Source organism: Bombyx mori, chromosome 28 (assembly GCF_030269925.1).
Source record: "Bombyx mori chromosome 28, ASM3026992v2".
NCBI classification, from domain to species: Eukaryota; Metazoa; Arthropoda; class Insecta; order Lepidoptera; family Bombycidae; genus Bombyx; species Bombyx mori.
In genome coordinates this window covers 5,133,841-5,152,277 of record NC_085134.1, presented here as the reverse complement: position 1 = coordinate 5,152,277, position 18,437 = coordinate 5,133,841, and the positions used below count along the sequence as shown (strand labels likewise).

The following is an 18,437-nucleotide window of genomic DNA, read 5'->3' as shown; positions in this document are numbered from 1 at the left end:
GAGCACTTAGTCGGCAGATGTACCACGAACACAGGCCGCGCGAACAATGGCCGGGCTAACAAAAGCCGGGCGAACAAAGACCGGGCGATCGAGTGGACGATGAGCACGTCCGCACGTGACGGGTGCCTCTATCGGAATGATGTAGCAACTGCCTTTGCGAACAGTCCACAGAAAGGGATAACAGGAAACTAAAAAATAAGTTACAAAGGTAATTTAATAATTTTTTGCTTGATTATCATTTGTATTTAAAATGGTAACTGTAATTCATGTCCCGATATAATTTAATTTGAATAAAATCCATTCTTTTTAAACAACATACACCCTGAACTTATGTATGTGTATGACCCATATACCTCTGTCAATAGACAGATAGAAAACTATTTAATATCCAAAAAAATAATCACAAGTAGACCTAACGCTATTGACTGCGGCAGCCGTTGCCTGGCTAGCCGATCGAATGTTTTTTTTTTGGTGGACAAGCTCAATGCCTACTTGCTGCTAGGCTTGGTGATAGGACCTGTTGTGAGTTCGCACCAGTAGGTACCACGACCCTGCCTATTTCTGCCGTGAACCAGTAATGCGTTTCGCTTGGAAGGGTGGGGCAGCCGTTGTAACTATACTGAGACCTTAGAACTTATATCTCAAGGTGGGTGGCGAGTTTACGTTGTAGATGTATATGGGCTCCAGTAACCTCGTCGTGTGAGCTCGTCCACCCATCTAAGCAATAAAAAAAAACCTAATCGCGTATTTAATAAATTAGCAAAATAACAACTGATTAGGCGCATTGCGAGCCCATAGAACCTTTTTGCCTATTTCTACCGCGGAACAGTATGACTAATGTAGTTAGGACTCTTTTTGTCTACCTTCTGACTATAGAATAATAAAGAAATGTTTGACGCGATCAGCTTGGCGTTCGATTGTTAGCTAATGTAACTCCGGCCTTAAAATACAAACTGCCAAACTCTTTACACCCAAACTAGCACAAAAAATAAAGGCCAACACGTTTTGTGAATTATGAAGGAATCGTCAGTCGATTATTTTCCTGTCACATTTTCGTATTAATTTTTTTTTTGTTCAGTTGAAATGTATTAAAATCTTTTCAGTTTATTTCGTATTTTGATATTTTCTTAGAACTATACTTTTTATACGATAATTTTGGGAGAAACATTTTACCGATAAATCATGCCTGAGTGAGTACAATATCTATTGTTTCTTTTAAGTTTATCAATGCATATAAATAAAATTGGAGTGTCTGTTTGTAATATTGAAATAATCGCTTTTTACTACATGCATATGAATACACACCAAAACACCAAAATACCATTTTTTACAATTTTGTCTGTCTGTTTGTTCTAATCTCTGGAACGGCTAGACCGATTTTGACGAGACTTTCACTGATAGGTAGCTGATGATATAAGGAGTAACTTAGGCTACTTTTTTTAGACCAGCTTCGCCCCGCGGCTTCAACCGCGGTAGTGCAATAACCGCGGGTAACAACCCGTGACTCCGCTACCAATAATAAAATGGAATGTTTCCGGGCGGGTCGCTAGTTTTACTCTAAAAGACACGCGACCGAGAGTGTGATTTTCTATCTAAAATCTTACTTAACACCACATGCCGTGCGCAAATTCAGAAGATTAATAAACAACTCTTTGAAGATGCCTTTTTTAATCGGTAATACGTCCGGCGTATCGTATGATGCGTTAAAAATACGAATGCATTTCAATAAATACATATACAAGACGCGTTAACCAATGACTCTATGAATATAAGGAATCTTGTTTTGCAATTATTGGTGGTAAGGTCATCTATATATTAATACGTGAAGCAAAAACTTTGTATCCCTTTTTACGAAAATTGCGCGGACGGAGGAGTATGAAACTTTCCACACTTATAGAGAATATAGAGAAGAAGTGCACAATGCTAATATTTTTTTTAAATAATGCATAAAAGATACATTAAATCAATAAAGAAAACATTACACACACTACATACCATGTATTTGACGCACACACGCATGCATACTATTTATTGTCAAACTTTTGTTCTTGACGTCTGTGGTCAAATTGAGAATAGATTAAATATTGTTTGTCTTTATTAAAAATTTTCTATAGTGTGGTCTTGGCGAAATTTGTGATTATAGAAGTATAAAATACAATCATAATAGTGTACAAACTTACAATTCCAATTAATTATAGTCGAATTTCGACTATTGCGGGACCTCTAGTTATTCTAAATACGCATATCTATTCTTACCCATTTCTCCTAGAAGTCGTACGTTGGTTGGTGTTTGACACGCAGGAATAGACATCAACCCAGCGAAAAGTACTGCGGTGCTATTTCAGAGGGGAAGCTCCACACGGATTTCCTCCCGGATTAGGAGGAGGAATCTCACACCCCCGATTACTCTCTTTAGACAACCCATACCCTGGGCCAGGAAGGTCAAGTACCTGGGCGTTACCCTGGATGCATCGATGACATTCCGCCCGCATATAAAATCAGTCCGTGACCGTGCCGCGTTTATTCTCGGTAGACTCTACCCCATGATCTGTAAGCGGAGTAAAATGTCCCTTCGGAACAAGGTGATACTTTACAAAACTTGCATAAGGCCCGTCATGACTTACGCGAGTGTGGTGTTCGCTCACGCGGCCCGCACACACATAGACACCCTCCAATCCCTACAATCCCGCTTTTGCAGGTTAGCTGTCGGGGCTCCGTGGTTCGTGAGGAACGTTGACCTACACGACGACCTGGGCCTCGAATCAATTCGGAAATACATGAAGTCAGCGTCGGAACGATACTTCGATAAGGCTATGCGTCATGATAATCGCCTTATCGTTGCCGCCGCTGACTACTCCCCGAATCCTGATCATGCAGGAGCCAGTCACCGTCGACGCCCTAGACACGTCCTTACGGATCCATCAGATCCAATAACCTTTGCATTAGATGCCTTCAGCTCTAATACTAGGGGCAGGCTTAGGGACCCCGGTAACCGTACTCGTCGAACTCGACAAAGAGGTGGACGTGCAACCTAACCCATGCATCAGCCCGCTGAGTTTCTCGCCGGATCTTCTCAGCGGGTCGCGATTCCGATCCGGTAGTAGATTCATTCGCGAAACAATTGCTCTTGAGTTGTTAGGTCTCCTTCGGAGGCGCTCGGGCAGTTGTTAGCAAATCCCACCCCTCTTGGCTGAGCCTTTGCTCGCCCACCTGTCCTGGTGAAACTGGAAAGGCCTTCGGGCCACCAGTAAACTTTCAATCATAAAAAAAAAAAAAAAAAAAAAAACACGCAGGAAAATTTACAATAAAATTAAAATTATGAGATCCTAAATAAACCACCTAACACCGCGTGCGTCTAAACTAATTCGCGTGTTGGCGATGTCTTTGTTATTATTCGAGATATATTGTCACGTTCTATCGATGTGATGACGCACTCAATTGAATCAACTCGATTGCGAGCTCGTCTCCCAATGTTAGCCAATTTAAAAAGATGAGCTACAAGCACCAAAAGAATTATCGCGACAGCGATTTCTAAAGGCATCATCGAAACTCTAAGCTAAATTAAAAAGGATAGTTTTAAAAACTAAAAAATACACTTTTATATAAAACTAGCCGTACTCGCCCGCTTCGCTGGGCATTTAAAATTAACATTATTATTTATTTTCATTATTATTATTAGGGAGTCCAACACTCATATAAATATTAGCCTATCCATTAAGTAAATGTATTTTTTACATAGATACCAAGTTTCAAGTCAATCGGATGCATAGTTTAGTAGTTATAACGGAACATCCGTAAAAACCACTGTAGATTTATATATTAGTATAGAGTATAGATACAACTAAAGTATAAAATAAATCTATTGTTGAAAAAGCATTGGGTGTATGGTGTCAATAATTATCAATATTTTATTGACAGATATGTGTAGGATTATCATTTTGATAATACCTTAAAAAAGCACACCACGGTTTTTTTTACAGTAAATTTATTTTCTATTCTTTAGTTGGGTTTTCTATAAAAGCTGTTCTTAGTTTTTCAAACTAATATTTATTAAATATGGTGTTACAATTACATATGAACATCTCAATAATGAGCTATTAATTTATACAGCGGTTGAATTAGGCTTTGTTAATATTGTGGAAGAGCTAAACAAACGAAGGAAGACTAAAATTGGGCGTTAGTCTCAACAAAAAATCGCTAATCCTGTATCCCAGTAAGGATAACGGGTCTGACTGTTTAAAATATTGAATTATCACTGCGAAACTTATAGTTTATTCGACGTTTTGAAGGGGGTCAAAATCACGTTTAAAATTTCCGTTACCTACATAAATGTACATGCGTATTAAAGCTAATAAAAGCGTGTTAAAAATCATTAATGATCTAACTTACATTTATTATCCACGATAATAATTAAATTTAAGCACCAACGCGGAAAAACATCACTGAATTAACTTTTATATTATATAATAACGACCTCACTTGTACAAAGATAAGCTACGAATAAGATCAAACGATGGACAGCGGAACGTGTCAAGGATGCAATGATAAAATTAATGGATAAATTGAGTTAATATTGCGTTTAAATAGTCATGATTGCGATTGTCGATTGTTTTTACGCGTAACAATATGGAGTTTTGCGTCTAATCAAATTGTTATTGACATGGCAACAGTGAATCGCTTTTGATCAGACTAAATTTTATCGGTTTCCATTTGAATGCGTCGTATAGTCTATTTATTAGTCACACAGCGTGTAGGACAAAGTTTGGTTTAGTCATCCAAAGCAAAAAGAAAATGTCTGCAGCTCGGACGCGATGGAAGTGAGAGCAACAAAAGTATTCTATCTTGTTCTCTCACAGACTCAATGCTGTAGATGTGTGTATGTTTCTCGCTTTAGTCTTATCTCTTCGCTAGCTAAATTAGAGAAGTAGCCCAATTAGAATACTAAATACGGAAACTGTAATGTCTGTAGTTTAGGCACGTTATTCCTTCCCCGTGCAAGTCGCGGGAGTTAAGTACGTGCTTCACTAAAAATACGAGAACCTGCCAGCGGGATTTGGACGCTGGAAGATTAGCTTCGTTCGATACAAGCTCACGGAGCGTGTTGTCGGACGCTTTAGTCCCTAAACGGCTTCTTATCCAAAGCATTCAGCACGTCAGGAGCTCCATCGTGTTTTATTTATCAGGTGTCTACCATGCCCAGCGGCGGGTATCAAGTCGGGTCTTCGAGACGGAAAGCCCATTGACGGCGACATGAGACCGAACTGCCCATGCCGATCTTGCTGCTGTGGGAAACCGCCCATTGTTAAGCCGGTTAGAATTTTTTCGGGATTCATTACGAAAAAGCTATTTTAAAATGAAGGTAGGGAATAAATAGTAATAGTTTTTTTCGGGATAACGCAATAGCTACCTACATCTGTGACCCGTTTAGTAGGACCCTTAAGTCACGTTTGGCAGAGCCCTGAGATTTTCATCTATAGATAGCCCATACTCGTCTTGTTTGTCAAGTCGTCTGTGAATTTCGCTACATTACTTACGAAATAATTAGTTTCTGTAAGATATTATTTTACATTTGGAATGTAAGTGTGTTTCCATAACAGATGAGAAAATCCAAGATTGGACGCTGAAATGTTTCGTTCAACGTAACCAAAGACATATTTTTTAAAAACAACTTTTTTTTTTTAATTAAAATACCTATTTTGCTGTCAAATATGCAAAAATTTAAATTTACTGCAAATAGCTTAAGTTGTCGTATTCTGTATTAGAGAGTATGATTGATGTAAAATGATTTGAAATGATCATTGCATTATCGAAATAAGAGAATATTGAAATGCCCACAATCTTATTTATTTATTTATAACTTCATATACTAGAAAGTATATTCTCTAACAGTCTACCTAAGGGGAGTGCAGAGATGAATCTTGGTAGATGTAGTGTGAAGGGGATATTAAACATATGTGTATATATAACATACATAATATTTATAGATACAAATACTCGTACTTAAATAAATACCTATACATAAATATATACACATACATATCATAAATATATACATATAAAAACATATATAAACAAGTATGATCAATTAGACGACTCTGCTAACTCTCTGAGAAACAGTTCTCGAACCTTCGTCTTAAACGCTTCACGTGATTTTAACGACAAATTAACAATGTAGCATTTTTAGTTCTTTGTCTCTAATAGCTTTTTTCGTCGTCCACTTTTAGTGTTACAAGCAACCAAAAATCCCAGAGTCGTACGCGCCGAGACGATGCTACATAAAACCATCAGCCCCCGTAGAGGGATGCACGACTTACAAGCTGTCGTATCTACCTGTCGACGGATGCAAAAACCTACGGGGAGAAGTAAAGAAACCTTCGCCCAACATTGTACCGAGCTGTGAACCTATGGAAGGGTGTACCGTTCAAAAGGTCATTATTGATTTATTTGAAACTCAATTGCAAATTAATCTTCTACATATATTAATTTCTTGCCTCAGAAAACAAAAGATCAGTCTGTTATTTAAATTTTAAAGGAAAAAGAACTTTTTCACTTGTTTCACTCAGATCAAAAAACTATATTGATGCTCAAAAGCCCTCACGGACTGCCTTTATATGCAATTGTGATTTGGACCTCATATGTCAAGGTGGTTAACGGCATTCTGGCTGTGATGTCCTCTAGACTCCAGTGACCACTCAGTATTCTAATTAGGGTTGAAGTAAGATGAGTCTATTTTAGAATACACCATAAAAAAAAGTTATTGCTTCGATGGGTGGACGAGCCTCACAGCCCACCTGGTGTTAATCGGTTACTGGAGCCCATAGACATCTACAACGTAAATGCGCCACCCACCTTGAGATATAAGTTCTAAGGTCTCAATACAGTTACAACGGCTGCCCCACACTTCAAACCGAAACACATTACTGCTTCACGGCAGAAATTGGCAGGATGGTGGCACCTACCCGTGCGGACTCACAAAATGTCCTACCACCATTACAATCACCAATTTAAAACCAATTTGATTTCAGTTGTCATACCTACCGAACCCGGTGTGCGTGACGCAGTCGATCCGGCCCTGCCACCACGACATGTGGGGCCAGGGTCCCATGCAGAACATCACCACACAACGACACGACTACGTGCCCAAGCCGAGTATACTACGAGAGAGCTTTAAGCCAGCACCGAAATTTCACTGCGTCGACCAACCATTTGAAAGTAAGTTGTTTTTGGCGATTTTTTTTTAATTGCGCATTAGGGTGAACCAAATCGCGCTACATCTGGTGGAAATTGATTAGCTGAGCCCATAGACACAACTTGGATGCCGTCAAGCACATTAAAATCGAAGTCTCAGAGTGATCAATGATCGCCTCACTCTTTCAATCACAACACATTGTGGCTTCGTGGCAGAAATAGCAGTGTACTTACTCGAGTGGACTTCAGTGGGTTCCACTATCTAGTTTGATTTAAATGCAATTAGTTTAGAAGTATTAAAACTAGTTTTAAAACTACTACGACTAGTATTATAACTAGTATTAATACTTCTTTTTGTTCAAATTGTTCTTTTTGTTTTCATTTTCGCTACCATAACCCAACTGCTTATAATTAACATGATATCTCCTTAAGCTTGTGAATCTGAACATACCTACTTCACTTTATCTGGTTTTTTATTAAGAGCCATCATGTTTATGTGTTTTCTGCAATCCGTCTGAAGAAAATATTTTCTTTTGCACCGTTTGTATTTAATGAATTATGGATAGGGATTCTACTTCTCAGACCAGCTTTATGAGATTTTAATTTTAAAATTTAGAAGTTAAAGATAGATTAAGGATGTCCACTGAAAACTAGCACAATATTGAGTAAAGTCATAACCATTTAAAGGGTTTTATTTGACACAATTTACAATGCGATTCATAACTTTCAAATGGCCGTGTGTTTTCTGCCTCACGAGGATTCAAAGGGTCAACTTATAACTTGCTATTTTCGTTAATATTCACAATTTTCTATTTCAGTTTGTGATATTTACAAAAAAGTAGAAACTCTTTTTTGGGATTACTACTAAGGTCTTGTTAATATTCTTAAATATAATATGTATTAACTGAATGCTCACATATAAATTTAAATTTATTTCAAGCTTTTACACTATTTATGAAGAAAACAGTGGTCATCACAATTATTCCCATCTTTATTGTTAAAGTTATTGTTTGGGATATTTGTTGTTATGCAAAATAATATTATATTGTTTAATAACTAACTAAAACTGTTTCTGTTTTTAAATACAAGGTCAAACAATTTTATCTCTCATCAACCGAATGATCATGGTTCTGTACTCTTCGCATATACGAGTGTTACTGTGTTACTTATAATATTTGCTATGTGTATGTGCTATAATTATCATGTTGTATTTGTTATTTTAGTTATGTGTTATTTGTTCTACACACACTTATCACTTTTTATTATTATTCTCATTATCCTCTCGCAGGTCTGCTGGAAGAGATTTCTCAAAGAAATAAGCAGTGCCTTTGTACATAATTTTCCTATTACTCTGTACTGTGTCTTGTTTTCTGTGTGTACATAAATAAATAAATAAAATAAAATAAAATAAAATAAATAAACTTGCGTTTCAGATCGGACAATAAATAAATTATCTTATTTACCGCCCGAGAAAATTGATATGCCGAAATCGTTTGCGCCCGAGCGTTGCTATGAAAAGCCGGCTGCCAAAATGGACGGAACCACCACCCACAAGATGAGCTATTTACCGAATCCTGTTTGTTTCCTTTTCTATATTTTTCCTTTTTTTTTTTTTTTTTTAATTGCTTAGATGGGTGGACGAGCTCACAGCCCACCTGGTGTTCAGTGGTTACTGGAGCCCATAGACATCTACAACGTAAATGCGCCACCCACCTTGAGATATAAGTTCTAAGGTCTCAGTATAGTTACAATGGCTACCCCACCCTTCGAACCGAAACGCATTACTGCTTCACGGAGGAAAATAGGCGGGGTGGTGGTACCTACCCGTGCGGACTCCCAAGAGGTCCTACCACCAGTGGTTACGCAAATTATAATTTTGCGGGTTTGAGTTTTATTACACGATGTAGGGACACGTAAGCGCTTGCGCATGCAGTTATTGCATTACACTGCATCAGTTGCTCGGCGCCGGTCTTTATGTAAACACATGTACTATCTTACGGAATAAACGGTGTTTTCATTACTGTGTATTAGTTCTTTATTACTGAAGTCACAATTGGTAACAACATCTACAGTAGTGACCCAAAACACGATGTTATTCCTTCACCGTGGAAGTCAATCGTGAACATTTGTTGAGTACGTATTTCATTAGAAAAATTGGTACCCGCCTGCGGGATTCGAACACCGGTGCATCTCTACACACGAATGCACCGGACGTCTTATCCTTTAGGCCACGACGACTTTTTATAAACAACTAGCAGACCCGGCCACGCGTTGCTGTGGCTGAGGTTTTTGTTTCTAAATAACACGCGGCTGGCTAGGCTAATACCAAAAATTTACAAAGTAAGATCAATTGGATTTCACTGTATTGCGTTTACTACGAAATAAATTTCACTTAAACTTTTGCCTCGGCAAGACGTGGTGTTTATGCCATTAAATCAATGCCTCCAATGAACACTACGCTAACTCCAAATTCGTAGATTTACAGGAGGAGCGTTTAAACAAAAAAAGTTGATAAAATCTTTATTATTACAGATATATTTATGGTTTTTTTGTGTAACTAGCTGATTTACTCTTGCTTCTAACCCCATCAATAATGATTAATTGTAATACTTTTAACATACCTAGTGAAGCGATTTGCGTGAAAAACGAAAATTTCAAATTTTTGAGTTAAGAGTAGTGTTCATTGGAGGCATCGATTACCTAATTGTAGCTCATGTGAAACGTTGGTATTTTTAACACAGCGCCATCTATGAGATATTAATGTCCGACAGTATTACGATTGTCTGTAAAAACTAATTTAAGGCGCCATCTGTTTTAGACTTTTGAAAATTATAATTAATAACAAAAATCAACATAAAAAATCATTTTATTGTTAATAAATAAATATTGCGACCATTAATCGAAATAAAAACCATCCTATCTTTCAAGTTGGATCAAACTGCATACGGTGTGCAAATTTAATTTACAATCGGTTAAGTAGTTTAGGAGTCTATCGCGGACAAACAACGTGACACTTGATTTATATATATTAAGTTTTTTTTTTATTGCTTAGATGGATGGACGAGCTCACAGTCCACCTGGTGTTAAGTGGTTACTGGAGCCGATAGATATCTACAACGTGAACGCGCCACCCACCTTGAGATATAAGTTCTGAGGTCTCAGTATAGTTACAACGGCTGCCCCACTCTTCAAACCGAAACGCATTACTGCTTCACAGCAGAAATAGGCAGGGTGGTAGTACCTACCCGTGCGGACTCACAAGATGTCCTACCATCAGTAATAACGCCCCATTAGCGAATGAAATACCCATATTAGACATTGTGCAATTAGGTTTTCGCATAAGAATGACTGGATCTATTCTCTAGATACTAAAACACGAAAACTGACTATTGAGTTGGTTTGCACACATAGCTTTAGTCCTCTGTGGCTAATTGTGGTACCAGAGGAATCAGAATTCGAAGAAGCGATCGGTTTTTTGTTTAATACATTGATTTGGCTATTAGTTTAAGATATGCTTATTGCTGTCTCGGATATTGTATATTTCTGGCATTTATACCAAATGATTTTGGGTGTGACAATAAACCGCCAAGTGTGCAATAAAATCATGTAACGCAAAAACCTTAAATGTACTTTAGTAGCACACGGCACACTTATTTATGCTTTATATATTTATTTTTATATAGGTAATGAAGAAAGAAACAGTACCGTGGGCTTGTAAGGGACAATATGAGAAGCCTTGTCAAAAGTTGGACGGAAATACGACATACACAATGAGGTATTGCAGTCTTTAAATCTAATGGAAGGTTCCAGTTCGTCCATCCATATTTGCAAGCTCATAGACATAAAACTATTTTTACAGTTTAATCTCGCCTTTTTTCTACTGTCGTTAAATTATTTGCGACATTTATATTACTTCACAATACTCACGATGGTCACGAACGATCACGTAAATGTAATTTTGATTGTAGCTCCTCGTGTGCCTTTTTCTACCGAATCTAGCTTTTAATGAGATAAATAAAGAAACTTTGCTGATATACTTATACGAAGTTTTGTATACCACCCGGTCACCATCTCGTCGTCATCCCATCTTCAGTGCTAAAAGTAAACGTCTGACTTGAAAAGTACAGAAAAAAATGGCCTGGATTCTTTGGCACGCCCAATACAAGCGCAGATGACAAATACCGTATTTTTAGCGGTAGGCAGCGGCTTGGCTCTGCCCCTGGCATTGCTGAAGCCCATGGGCGACGGTAACCACTTACCATCAGGTGGGCCGTATGCTCGTCTGTCTACTAGGGCAATAAAAAATAAATTAATAAATTGTCAAAGCAGTAACGTGTTTCGGTCTGTAGTGAGACAGCCGTTACGCAATTGATACTTTGAGGTCTCGTCTCAAGATAAATGGCGTTAAGGTCTTCATGCCTACAGGGCTCCCTAAAGAACTTAACACCAGTGACCTCCTCTCTGCGTCTACGAGCAAAAGTCTAGCTAAACCAAAATCAAATATCTGTCTATTTCTGCCTAAGCCTGTCTATTTTAACTGTGAAGCAGTAATGTCTTTCCGACCTTAAAGCTCGTATCTCAAGGTGTGTGCCGGTATTTACGTTGTAGATGTCTATGGGCTCCGGTAACTACTTAACACCAGTTGGGCCGTGACCTCCTTCACCGTTTAAGCAATAAAATAAATAAAATAATCGAAGGTTGTTCGTGAATGTTACTACTAATGAGTATTGTAATTTTTATGATCTAATTTAGTTACTTGGACGCGAAAAGCGACTGTCGTCGACAACCCATCTTACCGACTGCTTGCTCCAACCCTGTCTCCGCTTCGAAGAGATTTGAAACGCAGACTATTTATAAGAACAGGTGACGATAACTGTAACTATACTTGAGACCTTAGAACTTATATCTCAAGGTGGGTGGCGCATTTACGTTGTAGATGTCTATTGGCTCCTGTAACCACTTAACAAGAGGTGAGTTGTGAGCTCGTCCACCCATATAAGCAATAAAAAATAAATAAAACGATATAATATGCGTACAAATATCCTTTACGTATAGCTATTAACCATTTGATCGAAATACACTATCGGATTTTTTTGTGTAATTTGAGAGAAAATAAATAGATTAACAAATTAATGTAACCTAATTTCTAATTTTCAGTAAGGCGTCGAAAATAGTTTTATACTTTTTGGATATGTCCGTTTATATTTATTTTTGAGTGAACTGAGACATTTTTAGATCACGCTCTTTCTGGTTTTCTTCTGGTACCTATATTAATATATACAAAAAAATAAGTGTTGGTCTTTAATCAACGCATCGCTTGACAACGCCTAAGCCGATTTAGCTATTTACAGGCTTTTATTAGCTGTTTCTGTACGTGCATAACGTAATATTTCAACATAATTTTCACCAAATTCAAAACGATTAACTTACAATAAATGAATAAACTTGCGCACGCATCAAGGACCGTTGAAAATACCATAGTTTTTCTTATTTTGGCTTAATTACGTGACCAAGATCATCAGATAAAAAATATTCTAATCCGGTTTTCTGTCAACTTTAAGCTGTGGCGGTAGCTATCATAATACAAGATAATACACAGATGCCTAAAACTCGCTAACGACATTTTAAAATAAGCTTGCATATGTCAAAATTCCAAACAACACTTGGATCGTCGGTCTACCGGGCAATTTCATTCACTCTATAAAAAATCTTCCCTTTATCATTCACTCCCAAAACTGTGGTAATAGTTTGAATAGGGTCTTTAGCTCAGCCCGCTAAGTTTTCCGCCGGATCATCTCAGCGGGTCGCGATTCCGATCCGGTAGTAGATTAATTCGCGAAGCAGCTGCTCTTGAGTTGTTAGGTCTCCTTCGGAGGCTCTCGGGCAGTTGTTAGCAAATCCCACCCATCCTGGCTGAGCCTTTGCTCGCCCACCTGTCCTGGTGAAACTGGAAATGCCTCCGGGTCACCAGTAATCATACAATCATAAAAAAAAATACAGAACGAAAAATTCTGTCTTCTTCTTTCGTCTTCAGTCAGATCGGCTCATTTTAATTGTAATTTCATATTGACATGTCAGCTATTTACCGGCCACGGCAACCATACCGACGCCAGTGAAGCCGTCGCCAAACATCATCGCTTCGACAGCTCAAATGGAAGGGGACACGGTGCAAAAGGTTTATAAATTTATTTTTACAAGAGAGCATATGTGTGTGTATGTCAAATATACATGGTAGTGTGTGTAATGTTTTTGACGTGAGAACGTCTTATAATTAGATGGAGCCGGCTGCACGCACGAAAAAACATGACTCATGCGGCGTTACCTCGCTCTGAGGCGTATTTTCTTATGACGTTGTCACGTTCAACTATCGTCAGTAAGCCGACTTTACAGAAAACCGATTTTTTTTTTGGAGAACTTACCTCTTATAAGTCTATGTCACTGTCAGGCAGTCTAGTTCCAGTGTACATCACATAATGTAATATAAATGTAATCTATTTAGATGATTTATACCGGCACTAATATTAATCTATATTTGACATCCTTCCTTTAAAATTTACTAATACCCATCAAAATTGAATCTACTGGTGGTAAGACCTCTCGTGAGTCCGCACGGGTAGATACCACCAACCTGCCTATTTCTGCCGTGAAGCAGTTTCGGTTTGAAGGGCGGGGCAGCCGTTGTAACTATACTTGAGACCTTAGAACTTATATCTCAAGGTGCGTGACGCATTTACATTAAAGATGTCTATGGGTTCAAGTAACCACTTAACTTAAAAAAAGAATTTTTGTGTAGCGTGAAGTCTAGTTAATTATTCATGGTTTCAGTTGTCGTACCTACCGAACCCGGTGTGCGTGACGCAGTCGATCCGGCCCTGCCACCACGACATGTGGGGTCAGGGTCCCATGCAGAACATCACCACGCAACGACACGACTACGTGCCCAAGCCGTCTGTACTCCGGGAGTCGTTCAAACCGGCTCACAAGTACCACTGCGTCGAACAACCGTTTGAAAGTTAGTTGCAAACGTCTCTTGCGTCTGTCTGTTGTGCGTGGAATTTTCGAGAACAGTGTGCTTAGTGCGAGTTTTTTAACGTTCTCGATAGCGTAAAAGTTAACCAAATTTTGTATGCAGTTGGAACAGCGCCCCTAACGGCAAACGTAGGCAAACGATCCCATTCCAACAACTTTTACGCTATCGAGAATGTTAAAAAACTCGCACTAAGCACACTGTTACCGACCAGATATACCTAATAAGGTTTTCTTAGTGTTCTACCAATGACGGATACAAGGAGTTTTAGTTAGTAAAATAACTCAGTCTCCTTGACTGATTACGTAGTAATTAATGTAATTCAATTTTAGTGCAATACCAAAATAGCTTGTGAAGTAAATTTTCCGTTATTTGATTTGTAGGCCACTGATTATCTCGCCGGATCTTCTGAGTGAGTCGCGATTTCGATCTGGTGGTTGATTCTGCGAAGCACAGCTCTTGCTAGGGCTAGTGTTAGCAAATTATCTCAGGTTGAGCCCGTGAGCTCACCTACCGAGAGCGTAGTTGAAATAGCCCCTTTGGCTCGCTGGTAGCCAATAGGTAGGGAAAAAATGTAAATTAAAACAATTTAATGGTTTTTTTTAAATGCCGCATCTGTGCAAACCATTTGACGCGCTCTGTGCTCAGTGCGAGTTTTCTAACGTTTTCAATAGCGTAAAAGTGAACTCAAATTTGTATGGGATCGGAACGTTTGCCTACGTTTGCCGCTAGGGTCGCTGTCCCAACTGCATACAAATTTGTGTTAACTTTTACGCTATCGAGAACGTTAAAAAACTCGCACTAAGCACACTGGTGGTTAGTCGTTTCCCGAGGGTTATAGCATGTTGAGAGGACATGCTGCGCTGACGCCGCGTAATGTGAAATAAGGACAAGAGGAAGAAATATACCATTATTTTTAATCAGTAAACTATAATATTGACTATCTTAACAGGTTAAGGACCGAGATATTTTTGCGATTTTTGCCAAAAGTAATTAAATACCATCATGGAGGCTACCACCTGGAGAATTGTTTAAATTGTAATCCGTAACTGTCTTATCCCAAAATCTGGAATGCACGATTTTTGCGCTGCAGAATTGGGACAGTGGTATTAACCTGTGCGGGAATATCTATCTATCTATCTTCCACCAACACGTTTCAAAGCAAAACTGCCTACGTTCAATCACTTATTAATTGCGAATCGATCTAGGAACCCATTTATAGCGGCGATATTTGTTATTTTTAGATCGGACCGTGAATCGGATGTCGTTTTTGGACCCGGGACGAGTGCCCCTACCGGAATCGTATGCTCCCGTCAAGTGTTACGAAAAGCCAACAGGTTTACCATAATATTTTTATTGGTAGGTCAAACGCCCAGCTTTTTATTTGCGAAGTGTGGCCGAAGTTTGCCTGTCATTAGAGCAGGCTCTGAAATCAATGGGCATCTTATCGTGAATGCCGCCTTGCCAACCTTGACATAAATTTAAGTTTGCATTGAAATGACGGGTAATGAAAACGGACATATGGCTGGTTTTGGAATCAAATCTTTTATACCAGTAGTCGGTGACCCGCGGCCCTTCCGTGAATTGTTTAGTTCCGGCACCGGAATATTAACTATTATCTTGCCTCTTAAGAGACTAGTAAACATTTTTGAAACACAAGCGTGCTTAATGCTAGTTTTTTAACTTCTCGTTCGCGTAAAAGTTTACTCAAATTTGTATGGAGTTGAAACGTTTTCCGCTAGGAACACTGTTCCAACTGCATACAAATTTGAGTTAACTTTTACGCTATCACGAACGTTACGTCCATAGGGACAGAGAAAGCTACTTTGTTTTATATTATATCCCTATGTATGCTTAAATCTTTAAAACTATGCAACGGATTTTGATGCGGTTTTTTTAATAGATAGTGATTGAAGAAGAAGGTTTATATGCATTATGACATCCATTAAATAGTGGAGAAATCAATAATAAATAACAGTTTCTGAAGCGAAGCGAGGGCGGGTCGCTAGTTATCTATATTTGGTTCTTTTTGTTGACAAGGTTGCCGACCATTGGTTTAAACGCATCGAGAAATCTCGATACGTGTTAATTTATAAATGATATTAATTTTACAGCCAAAATGGAGAGCGACACGATACATAAGATGTCCTTCCAGCCTGTATGTGTTCCGACGCCTCAACGACCCCCGTGGGCTTGCAAGGGACAATACGAAAAACCGTGTCAAAAGGTGATCAACTGAATTAGATACATGACTATTTCGTCTAAATAGATGAAGGCTTAGATTTTTAGTGCCAAGATTGGTGGACAAATGGGGTTGATAGGTCATCGGAGCCCATTGAAGAATTCGAATCCCGCAAGCAGGCACCAATTTTTCTAATGAAATACGTACTTAACTAATGTTCACGATTGACTTCCAAGGTGAAGGTTTTTTTTTATAGCTTAGATGGGTGGACGAGCTCACATCCCACCTGGTGTTAAATGGTTACTGGAGCCCATGGACATCTACAACGAAAATGCGCCACCCAGCTTGAGATATAAGTTCTAAGGTCTCAGTATAGTTACAACGGCTGCCCCGCCCTTCAAGCCGAAACGCATTACTGCTTCACGGCAGAAATAACATTCTGTAATAAACATCCAAGCCCGTAAAAAGTATAATTTGCGTGAATCTCTTCGATTATGACGCAGAGTTCGACTTAAGAATTAGCCCATAGACACAGCCCGCTGCGTTTGTCGTCGGATCTTCTCAGTGGGCCGCTATTTAGATGCAGTGGTAGATTTTACGAAGCACTACTCTTGCTATGGCCAGTGTTAGCAAATTCACTACATTCAACTACCGAACTGTGAGTAGCTGGAATGTCCCCTTAGGTTAACAGCGAATAGATAAGCTAATATTGCAATGAGCAATGTCTTAATTCGGGTGAGGAGATTCACACCCTGATGTTTGGATTTTACCAGACAAATTCACATTGAATCGCTATATAATTCAAATGATATTACAATGAATAATGTCTTAATTCGGGTGAGGGGATTCACACCGTGATGTCGGGATGTTACTAAGCAAATTCACATTGAATCCCTATATAATTGAAAATGACTTGGATAACGCTTCATACAGTTGGAGGGGACTACAATATACCGGTCCTCGTTCTTGCCTCCCGGCGAGGATTGCACCGAGTACATGGATCCCTGCGCTTATGGCGATTGCAAACGTAATCTGTTTTTAAATTATTTTTAATGGAATGAAGGTAGTTTCTGAATCTGATGTTTAACGTCTTTAATAAGTTGATAGCCTTTATATGTATAGTCATTTCAAATTATTTTTCTGTGTTGTAGCATTGTTTTTTTTTAAGTGACCTTTATATATGGTACTTTTTTGAAAAATCTTATAGCTGTTTCTGAAAAATATGAAAATAAGCTCAGGAAATAAGCACTAAAGAGTTTATATATGTATTTCATAAACGAGTTCTAAAAGTCCTCTGTTAACAGTTATTCCCCTGACATTTGACGACGGTAATTATGAGCAATGGCTTACTGACGCCAATCGTTCCTAAAGCGATTACACTAAAACCACAAAGGAAATACGTATTTTATCGCAAGTAAATAGAATTGAAAATTGGCTGAAGCGCGATTTCGAGGGTCCACTTGTATATTCACGTTTTAGTTTGAGAAACTGAATTTGGACACTATATTCTTTGACCGTGTACCGCCTTCTGCTTGTTGTAAAATAATAATAATCATCATCAGACTATATCAGCCCACCGATAGGCCTCTTAAATTGCACACCACTGAGCACGCACGATCATCAGCTTGTCTCATCTAATAAACTCTATTATATGGTGTTTTCAAAACTAATATAATACTCGATAAACGATTTTGTTTTCAGCTTGTGACTGCACTTGCCCTTCAGGATGTATTAAAACGGATCCCTGTGCCTGCGATTACCCGAAAGCGGGTTGTTGTTCGTGAGCGTCAGCCATTTTTTTGAACATTGGCAACACAGTATTCGAATTCCGAATTCAAATCTGATTATTTTTTAATCTGAGATAAATTTGTAGTCTCCTTTTTTTTATTAGGTTTTACAAATTGTAAGAAAAGTAATTTTAGATTATGTATCCTACCTACATAATTTTAATTGTATTTTCTAATTATGATTATTTCGAGATTAGGTAAATTTAATATATAGTTTTTTTTACGTTTTATACAATACAGGTTTTTGTAATGA

At 38.4% G+C, this 18,437-nt stretch overlaps 2 protein-coding genes across 4 annotated transcripts in view; one reads left to right on the top strand and one right to left on the bottom strand.

The window, feature by feature from the left end:
- LOC134198688 (uncharacterized) overlaps positions 1–4,766 on the bottom strand; it is a 14,441-nt gene extending 9,675 nt beyond the window's left edge. For both annotated transcript variants that reach the window (XM_062676785.1, XM_062676786.1), the window contains exon 1: positions 4,390–4,766. In XM_062676785.1, the coding sequence (XP_062532769.1) occupies positions 4,390–4,391 (2 nt within the window). In that variant the 5' untranslated portion in view covers positions 4,392–4,766. The remainder of the gene's footprint in view (positions 1–4,389) is intronic.
- On the top strand, positions 466–18,437 carry LOC101744740 (stabilizer of axonemal microtubules 1). Of its 2 annotated transcripts, XM_004923381.4 has the most exons (13): positions 466–1,190; positions 5,184–5,310; positions 6,225–6,428; positions 7,026–7,212; positions 8,622–8,764; positions 10,872–10,963; positions 11,941–12,051; positions 13,267–13,363; positions 14,014–14,200; positions 15,460–15,552; positions 16,330–16,442; positions 17,331–17,424; positions 18,099–18,437. In XM_004923381.4, exons 1-13 carry the CDS (start codon positions 1,183–1,185, stop codon positions 18,179–18,181), a joined length of 1,539 nt encoding a protein of 512 aa, XP_004923438.1. In that variant the 5' UTR covers positions 466–1,182; the 3' UTR covers positions 18,182–18,437. The 2 variants fall into 2 exon arrangements, with proteins under 2 accessions (XP_004923438.1, XP_021209297.1); XM_021353622.2 differs by lacking the exons at positions 17,331–17,424; positions 18,099–18,437 and having other exon boundaries at positions 15,460–15,574; positions 16,330–16,430.

Bases quoted from the DNA above. Each gene is read 5' to 3' on its own strand.
- LOC101744740 (XM_004923381.4), top strand. The intron at 5,311-6,224 runs GTTAGAATTTTT...GTCCACTTTTAG, and splicing joins AACCGCCCATTGTTAAGCCG to TGTTACAAGCAACCAAAAAT. The intron at 8,765-10,871 runs GTTTGTTTCCTT...ATTTTTATATAG, and splicing joins TGAGCTATTTACCGAATCCT to GTAATGAAGAAAGAAACAGT.